The following is a 9,819-nucleotide window of genomic DNA, read 5'->3' as shown; positions in this document are numbered from 1 at the left end:
TTAATTACTATGCCCAAAATGAGCGCGATCTGTCAGACAGTTCGTTTACGGCAGCTGTTGAAACCAGTTCACCTCAGTAGTGCGTTGCGAAATGTCTTCGACGGTCGTACGACCGTCCTGAAAGGCTTTGTACCACTCATAAACTTGAGTTTTCGATAAAACTGATTCCCCATAAGCCTTTTGTAGCATTCGCAACGATTCTGCACACGAAATTTCGTTCGAAACACAAAATTTGATGCAAACTCTTTGTTCAATATTTTTTTCCATTGTTTTTTTCGCAACGCACTACTGAGGTGAACTGGTTTCACCAGCTGCCGTAAACGAACTGTCTGACAGATCGCGCTCATTTTTGGCATAGTAATTGTGGTTAGTGCTGCCAAACTACATAAACTTAAAAAATATCGAAAAATATACAGCGCGCGAATTTTAAATGAGAATTTCCGAAAACTTTTCGGTCTTAATGTATTATTTCGTCCGGAATGATGGGCGTATTATACGAAAGTTCCTTCAAAGTCTTTTAGTTTATATCAAAATAATACATAACATTTTCAATACGTGAAGGTCTCAGGACAAAATTCAAACTGAAAACCACTTTTTATAACATTTTTTAACTAGTTAACGCTGCGATTACATTACAGGAAAATTTGTCTTGCATATTCGTACGTATGTTTTTTCATATGAACACGTAACTTACTACGGTTACATTGATTGTGAATTAACAGTTCTGCTATATTTATTTTAAAACCAAAATGGATAAAATATATTTAGCAAAAAATCCGCAAAAAATCCGACGACCACATGAAGACGAGACAGTCGTTGGTCAATCAAATTTGCTTGGCGGAAACCTAGGAGAGAGGAATGTCTTCTGTAAACAGTTTGAAGAGGAGAGGGGCTAATTCTGAGCCTTGTGGAGAACACCGTCGGAAATGGGGAAGTTACGGGATAGGGTGGAACCGACTCAAACTTCAAAGACCATATTGGTGAAAAACTTATGGTATTAGGGAGAAACCGAACTCGCAGAACTTGTGAAAAAATCTTAAACTAGACGGTGTCAAAAGTTTTTTCAATCACAAAGGAAGTTTTGTTTATAAGTCCAAACAGCCAAGGTGAGAGAATTTTATTTTCTGAGGAGAAGGACTTGCTTGTAGAATGATGGAAAGATGTTGAGAAGTAAGAAATGTTGCATGGCATGAACTGATACACAATACCAGCTGACTTTCTGGGTGTTTTAAGTTGGAGCATGCCGAAGAGTTTAAAACAAGTCAAAGCTGTCGACATTGAAGCAGACGGCAGGAAACTGTGTGGAGGAGGTGATAATACTTTCTTTGAAAATATTGAAGAGCCCTTAGACTCTCGTCGAAGCTAAGCGTGAGGTGATAGTGTCTTGCAAATAACTCGTCGAAAACGATTGTTTTGTCTGTGTCTTCGTACACTATGGTATTGTAATAGCGTACATCAAAGATGGATCTATTGGATTCACAGCTTTGTCAGATCGTAGATCAGAAGACTTTGGACCGGCAATGTACAGCACGCAGTTTGACACTAAGGGAGTTGAATCTGGCCTGATAGATCAACTGCGCAATAATGGTGTCCAGAATCTTGAGGATAGTCTCTTTTTTTCTTAGTTAAATGCGATTGAGGCTGGGAACAACAAGGGAACTTGATAGGATTTGTGAACACGCGCAAAGAGCGGGGTTAGGAACAGATTTAGTTGTGTTAAGCAGAGAAATGGGCTTGTGGTGAGACCTGGCCAACGTTACACTAGGCCTTACAAAATTAGAGAAGCACCTTAGAAACATAAACATAAGGGCAAGGATTTTTTGGATGCAAGCTTTACTGGTACGAGATGGCAAGTCTAGCTGCAGTTGCGGTATTTGGAAATCGTCAAAGGAATTGGACTAAGAGGAAGAGGAGGGAGTTGACGCACACAACGATCGGGGTAGTTGCACTGCTTGGCGGATCTCTTTCTGTGCCTACATATATGACAACGAAGATGTTACAATTACAAAGACCATAGTATAAGTTAACCAGTGTTGACCATGCGTCAGCATAAATATGTAATAAACATTGCAACGATGTCAAGGCAAGTGCGTGTAAATATTGTTGTTGTAGTTAAAAAATAAATAAAAATTAGTTTATATTCAAAATTTGTACAATAAGCAAAATAATTTGTATGTGCAGCTGACATTGTTGTTGCAGTTAAATAATAAATACAAATTAGTTTATATTCAAAATTTACACAAAAAGCAAAATAATTTGTAAGTACAGTCCACAACCCAATATGAATTCAATAAAGAAATTCAGATATAATTCTCAACCAAAAGCGTAACGTTGTTTCATTTAAACGCTCCGCCAACTGGATATTAATAACTTATACAAAGTCTGTTATCGGATATAATTGACAAATTACTATGGTTGGTTAAATCCACATTAATTTTATAATATATATTACTTATTATTTCATTATACACATTATGAAACGCATACTTTTTCGCATACCATAGCCACTCGTATGTTTATTTACAACAGTAACCAGTTCTTGCAATACCTTTCCCGCACACCAATGCAGATATGATTTACTTTGAAGGCATAATTGTTACTATATAAGACTATCATTTTATACGTAACCGAATAATCTCCATTAGTTAGGCCATAAATAGCAATTTAATTTCTTGGGCTATAAAATATAATTGGTATAACTCTCAACAACAAATTTCCTTTTTTATATATAGTGAAATATACTGATATATTAATATACACAATTAGTAATTGCTTTGTTTTTACTTATACTAATCGACGTTATTGCATTGGGTTTATATTTATTGCCACCATTATCATACAACAATTTGTTATGTGTTCGGCGACCCAATTTACTTCTACATACATTTTATCAAAACACGAAAAAACTACAATCTTAATTTTTTTAGTTCGTTCCATCTCTAAAGAACATTATAATTACTAAAGTTCTTACAATCATAGACTTCTTTTTGTTCCTTCTCTTTGTTCTTTTACCGACACAGTTCTTTTACAGCTCTTTGTTTACAGGGAAGTCATCATTCTTTCTGGGAAATGTGGGCTATTCGTTCATTTTCATTTACAACCTCACTGATCTGCAATGAGCTCCATTGCAATATATGTCGATATATCTATGATTTAAACAGAAGTATAGATGAATATTCAAGACTGCTCGTTGGAGTATGTGCTCTATACAGAACGCAAAAAGATTTTGTTTGGTAGAAATTGGTTATGCTAATTACAAGATGTACTTTAGATTCTTATGGTTGTGAATATGCGATATCAATAGCAAAGTTGGGTTCTGACAGGATTAAATGTTATTCCGTTTCATATCGCAGAGCTGTGAACTACATACTAGAGCTGTATAAATCGCCAAAGGACGTTATATTGCTATGTATGTGTTTCTAATCTTCAGGATGATGAGATATGAATTCTTCATCTTTACGCCGTGATCAATCTGTAAGAGCCTTCAACACGTTATTAAATGATTTCATCCGGCTGCACATCGACATGGCATGTGCAGAAAAAATCAACATGCACTCGAATATATCACCCAGGATTTAGGTATAGTGGTGGATCCTAGTATTACCGATATTGATGGAAAAAGCAGAAGATATTTTTGTAATTCAAGAAGGAGAGAAAGTTGCGGAAGATATTATTGGTGATAAGTGAGCGCTTCTATCACATCTAATGCGGCTACATTGGAAAAATATGGGTTTATCTTGTTGCACAATGATATGGGGTTCTGGCACGTAGCTTGAGTTCCGCAATCATCGTCATATGATATGTTATGTCTTCAAATTTCGAAACCACTTAGTCTTGAAACTCCGACACCGGCAGTGGGGTCGCACAAAAGTCCGATCTACCTATCGTCGGCTCTAAAGTAAGCATCCTCACTTCGGAGGCTTCGAAATTCACTCACCCCAAAAAAAAGGAACAAAGAAGGTTCAAGGCGGCTATGTCATCAGATCATAGCATAGCAGAGGCTCTAAAAATCGACACGCAGTACTACTGTGGTGTTTTTCAAGCAGAAGTTATGGCTATCCATTATGCTTTTAAAAGGATTCTTGGCAACCGCACCTCCGAAGAAAATTTTTCAATTTTCTCGGACAGCCAAGCTGCCATTAAATCACTGGTAAGCACCTCAGCCCCATCAATTACTACTTAAAATTGCCGTGCTTCCATCAACGACCAAGCTATGTGCGCTAACGTTCACCTTACCTGGGTTCCTGGTAGGCGGATGAGTTTGCCAAGGCTAGAGCTCTTCTCCCTGGTATTCACTTATTAGAAATTGGCGTTCCAATAACGACAACTAAACTAAACTAATGCCAGCTAAACTGGCTATTAAACAAAAAAATTTAAACATTGCTAAGCAACAATGGGCAATTGAGCCCAGTTGTCACATTTCCAGATCGATTTGGCCTAACTTGGACAAAAAACGTACGAATCAGCTGCTCCAACTAAAGAGGAATCTGCTCAGCACTACGGTATCGGTGCTGACGGGTCACTGCTGATAGGGAGGCATGCTATGAGACTGGGTCTTCCTTATAATGACCTCTGTCGCGGTTGTAGCTCTGAGGACGAGGAGAAAACTGTGTTCAATCTCATGTGTCAGTACCCATCTTTAGCCAGAAGAAGATCAAAAATCTTGGGTGCCCCTTTTCTGACCGATCTGACTGAGCTGTCATCCGATCATACAATGTGAGGGACTTGGCATAGAACTGTCGGGTTGGTATTCTTTTACCTAATGGGGGAATTGTTGCCTCTCTGTTGGGCGTTGGTCGTATACTGATCACCTTGTCTATATACGAACATCGCTTTTTCCATGTCGTACCACAACGGGCCATTGTTTGTGCTCAAGTGGGCTTTCTTGGTAAACAAGGGCGCCACTCCAACCTACCTACCTAGTTTTCGTCATTGATGATGAATCCATGAGGAAGTTGTCCGAACTAAAAGATCGGATTGCATACCGGTTCATTTGAGACTGATGCTTAAGTGAACCACTCCAGCTCTCTCTCACACCCCGTGGATAATGTTCCTAAGGTGGTTTAGGATGACAAAACCATCCAGTCATCCTCGGCTCCCTCAACATCCCATACGGATTGTTGCCCAACAGTGGCTACTTCTGAGGAAGAGGAACTAGACACTCGTCCCTTCACTAGTAAGGCTGTTAGTACTGCTAATGGGGGCGGTGCCCAGATTCCCACCTTATAAACAATGCCCTCCACGGGTACAGTAACAGTTGCAGGTACACCAAGCACCACTATCACTAAACCCCCCTTAATCAGTAAAATTTTACCGAAGCAATCAAACGGTGCCAAGGACAAAGGTTCTCAACGAGACAAACGTGAAAGTCTCGTCCGAAAGTCTCTTAACGAAACCAAATGAACACTCTCAGAGTGTTTCAGGCAAATCTGCACTATGCTAAAGGAGCATCAGCCACCCTGTGCGGAATTGCCAAATCAACAACATCGCTCTAGGACTTATACAAGAGCCGTGGGTGTACGGTGGCCACATTAGGAGGGGTCACAGACAAAGTCGTGGTCTCTGCCTACTTCCCAGGTAAAGAAGAGACCGTTCCACTATCGGAAGTCTAGCAAGACTCAGACTTCGCTACTTATCCACTGCCTATCCGCTTATAACGAAATTAGGCAACATCTCTCCAAAGGACATATTGGCATTCTTAACTGCTACTCGTCTATGGAACTAAAGTGGGTAAGTCACAATAATCCTCGAGGATGCAGTGACGCGGTGACTAGTTCCCAACCCTTTTTGAAAATAAAAAAAAAAAATAAATATGCCCCAATATTATGTTTTCACAAATTAGCATTTTTAGCGAATTACATTTTGTATAAAAATAAATAATTAATATAAAATTGAAAATTAAAATGAATGCTGAATCAAAAGGATGATATGAATGTCGGAAATCTCCCAATTTTCAAATTTATGAAATTTTTGAATTTTATTTACATATGCTTTTTGACATATGATTACAATATTCGTTGAAATATCCAATAAGCGTTCACAATAGTTCGCTTATTGCATTCGTGACATTTTTTTCTCTACTGGCTGAAGTGTTTGGGCAGTAAACAACTACTGGCCTATAGCCATGTTATGTAGAGTGTCGCGGGCACGGCAAAATAGGCTCTTTCGCGCTATGCGGAAAATTCGTGTTATGTGAAGTGCCAATTTTGCATTTTTACTACTTTGTCCTTTTTGGTTGTGCCTAAATTTAAAAGGACATGTGATATGCTTTTTTTAATTTGCCACTTAAAATAGCCACCAAGAAAAAATTCATAAAAGCTGTAAAAATTTTAATTTATTATTATATTATCTTATAATAATTGTTAACAGTAATTACAAAATTCTACGCCTTTCCTTAAAATCGGAAAATGTAATAATTTGATTATTAGTAGTTTATAAAATAGGCTGTGTTGCTAACTGCCATTTTTCTTCCAAAACGTATTGAAATTGAAGGTATTTGCTCCTAAAAGACGCAAATTTTGAAATTTATTACTAAACAAGACTGCTTTGCCTTCGTGCCGTGGCACAAATACGCCGGCTCTCATGTTGGAATTTTAACCGACATATTGTCTTTTCTCTCAATCCAGTTTTATAATTTGCATTGAAAACAGCAACTATTTTACTCATGCCGTGCCCGAGATAGTAAATTTCGGTTTGCTGTTTTTTGCCACTCTTGTGAGCCACCGGAAACGCCTGTCATATATTATTTAACAAAAAATATTCATTTCTGTTGTACCTATATCAGGACAGATAATGGAGAAGAGCTCACAAGTTTCTATAGTGCATTTATAATGTTTGTAATTCAATAAAATAAACTATTTTTACTATTAGGAAATAACAAAAGAAGTGGGACTATGTGGACTCAGGACGGTGAGCAGTTATTTATATTGGCCACATAACGGAAGAAACACATTGAAAAAAAAATTCAATTCAATTTCATAGATGGAAAGACGATATCCGCACGAAAGGGCCATCACGGGTCGTGACTAGTCACCAGACACTACGTATATTTTTTTATTTTTAATTTTTTAGTTTTTTATTTATTATCAATATAATTTTAATTTGTAAGTTATTAGTGTAATTATTAGTTGAAAATAAACGTACTGAAAATTAAATAATTTATATTATTTTATAAATCATTGCACGTTCTTTTCTATATGCAACCACTGCTAGATTTATTATATGAACAATGTAACATATAATATTGAATAAATTATTTAAATTTTCTGCATTTTTCATGCTTTTCTTCCAACACAAAATTTAATATCAGCTCTTTACAATTAATATGTAGACAAATAAAAGATCTACAAATAGAAATTTTTGACACATAAAACCTCTTTCCCATTCCTTAAGTAGCTTGTGCTAATGTGATCGACCAAAAGCTCAATGTTACTAAGTAACTTACAAAAAAACAGGAAAAGAAGTGGAAACGTAGTATTATGATCGTGACCAATCGTATTTTATTTGAACTTAATACATGTTTTGACATTTCGTTGGAATTTAAATTTGTTATAAAATTCAATTCTATCATTATATTTAATTCTGCTTGTAACCACACACAATCACTACACTATTTAAAATATGTATGTGTGCATATCTATGTTCTCTTTTGCGAACTTTCATAACTTGAATTGTGTTTGTTTATTTATTCAAATGAATTCTTTTTCAACACTGGTTTTTATTCATATGCTTAGTTATCGTTATCGATGCTATAATTTAGTTTTTGTGCATCACAAAAAATTTTTTCAGAAAGTAAATCGCAATATTCAGAAAAACATTGTGGCATTTTAATGCATTTTAGGATTGCGCGTATATGTTCTTGGCGTTATATTAATTATATATTAGAAGATTTTACTATATGAATGTGGTTGCGCTCAGGTGAAGGTTTAACAATATTGGTTCTAAATATCACAATACCGCAGATTAGTTGTTGTTGAATTGTGTTTTCGAACATATATTATGTCTTAAAATTTAATACAGATTCATTGGATTAATCACTATAAGATGTGGGCGTTCACAATATCTGATTTAAATAAATGGTTTTATATAAATTTAAAATATAACTATTAAACAGTAAAATAAAAGCATCAATATTCCTAGAAATATATACATATGTGTGAATTATTGGAATAGAGCAAATATATAAATCATAATTTTTATTGTATCTTGCCCATTCAAAATTTTTTTATTGTTTTGGCTGCATACCAATAGCTTTTTAAATAAAGTTTTTAATCTAGTGTAGACATCGAACCTTAAACAACTGATAAGGATAAACAGTCAAAAATGGACAAAAAAGTCGCTAATGCGTCTCAACCTCGCATTTTGAAGAAAAAACATTTCCGAGTCAAACATCAAAAAGTTAAATTGTTTCGGGCAAATGAACCAATATTAAGTGTATTTATGTGGGGTATTAATCATACGGTATGTAAAGAATGAAGTCAAAAAAATTTTAATTCTGATTTATTAGATAATTTTTTTCGTTTTTATTTAATTAGATAAATGAGTTGAGCCATGTGAATATACCAGTTATGCTGCTACCAGACGACTTCCGTGCGTACTCTAAGATCAAAGTCGATAATCATCTATTTAATAAGTATTCCTACTGCTAAAATAAAGTTATATATACTAATGTATTGTTTTGTTAGAGAAAATATGCCTTCGCATTTTAAGGTTAAAGAGTACTGTCCACTTGTATTCAGGAATTTACGGGAACGCTTTGGTATTGATGATGTAGATTATCGCGAATCCCTTACACGATCACAACCATTGCAAATTGAATCTTCTGGAAAATCTGGAGCACAATTTTATCAAAGTTACAACAAATTCTTCATAATAAAAAGTTTAACATCGGAAGAAATAGAACGCATGCATGCTTTTTTAAAACAATATCACCCAGTAAGTAATATATTAAGTTTTACATATATAACAAACAAGTAGGACATATGAATTTAACTGATTCATGACAAAAACTGTGTGACAATAACAGATGTCAGTCCAGTTTTTGTCTTTACACTTGAAATCTGACATCTTTATAGTATGATTTAATATAGTCAAATTCTGTGAGTCATATGTTACTATAGCCATCTGTGAATCAAATTGATGCAGTGGTAATAGAGAATGCAATTATAAAATATTACTTCAAATTTGTTTGTGTTTTGCTAATGAGGTGTGTTATTAAATATAAATATTAATGAATTTTTAAAAATGTGTTTATTCTGTTTATAAAACCATATTTTTAAATGACCATCACATATTACATCCCATAACAAAAGAAATTCGTATAAAATATGTAATGTGAATAGAAATTTATGAAAACTTATATACATATTTGAAGAAAGTAAGGTTTATAAATTTTTGTATTATTTTTATTCAACCAATTTATATTTTATGTTGGCATAAATTGTCCATGAAACCTTAGTATTAATTGCCGTTTTTTTTTGTCTTAATACAAATGTTTTGGTATCTTTTTGTAGATAAATACTACATACTAAAATGTGCTTTACCCAATAGTTCTTTTTTCTTTTTTTTTTTGAAAATACATATTTGATTTTAGCATTTTTCCCTTTGAATTAATTAGATTCAAATTTCATTCTTTATAAGAACCTCATTGTTGTGTCTCTCATCATTATTCCAATTGGAATTATACTGTCTATTGACTTCTTGCAATTTGGCCTTTTTTTCTTATTGAATAGAACTTTAAGTAAAAAAAGTACTATACACAATTTATAAAATAAGAATGTGATGCAGAAAATTATAAACCATTTATGGTAGTTAAAAGTG

General features: G+C 34.6%; 1 protein-coding gene across 2 annotated transcripts; it reads left to right on the top strand.

Annotated features, from left to right (window-relative positions):
• The first annotated feature begins 7,750 nt into the window (after positions 1–7,750).
• LOC119681456 (phosphatidylinositol 5-phosphate 4-kinase type-2 alpha-like) lies at positions 7,751–8,991 on the top strand. 2 transcript variants are annotated; one of them, XM_038094657.1, is made up of 4 exons: positions 7,751–7,917; positions 8,282–8,460; positions 8,535–8,632; positions 8,685–8,991. In XM_038094657.1, the coding sequence occupies exons 2-4, from the start codon at positions 8,323–8,325 to the stop codon at positions 8,974–8,976; spliced, it is 528 nt and encodes a 175-aa protein (XP_037950585.1). In that variant the 5' UTR covers positions 7,751–7,917; positions 8,282–8,322; the 3' UTR covers positions 8,977–8,991. The 2 variants fall into 2 exon arrangements, with proteins under 2 accessions (XP_037950585.1, XP_037950586.1); XM_038094658.1 differs by having other exon boundaries at positions 8,277–8,460.
• The last annotated feature ends 828 nt before the right edge of the window (positions 8,992–9,819 follow it).

The sequence above is a fragment of the Teleopsis dalmanni genome, chromosome 2 (genome assembly GCF_002237135.1).
Source record: "Teleopsis dalmanni isolate 2A chromosome 2, ASM223713v2, whole genome shotgun sequence".
Lineage (NCBI taxonomy): Eukaryota > Metazoa > Arthropoda > Insecta > Diptera > Diopsidae > Teleopsis > Teleopsis dalmanni.
Note: the sequence above shows the minus strand (reverse complement) of the source record. Positions and strands in the feature narration are given on the sequence as shown.

What these genes read in the sequence shown, in the direction of transcription:
- LOC119681456 (XM_038094657.1), top strand. Translation starts at nt 8,323, where the DNA reads ATGGACAAAAAAGTCGCTAATGCGTCTCAACCTCGCATTTTGAAGAAA. An exon ending in TGTGGGGTATTAATCATACG is followed by an intron (nt 8,461 to 8,534) that starts GTATGTAAAGAA and finishes TTATTTAATTAG; the next exon opens with ATAAATGAGTTGAGCCATGT. An exon ending in GATAATCATCTATTTAATAA is followed by an intron (nt 8,633 to 8,684) that starts GTATTCCTACTG and finishes TTGTTTTGTTAG; the next exon opens with AGAAAATATGCCTTCGCATT.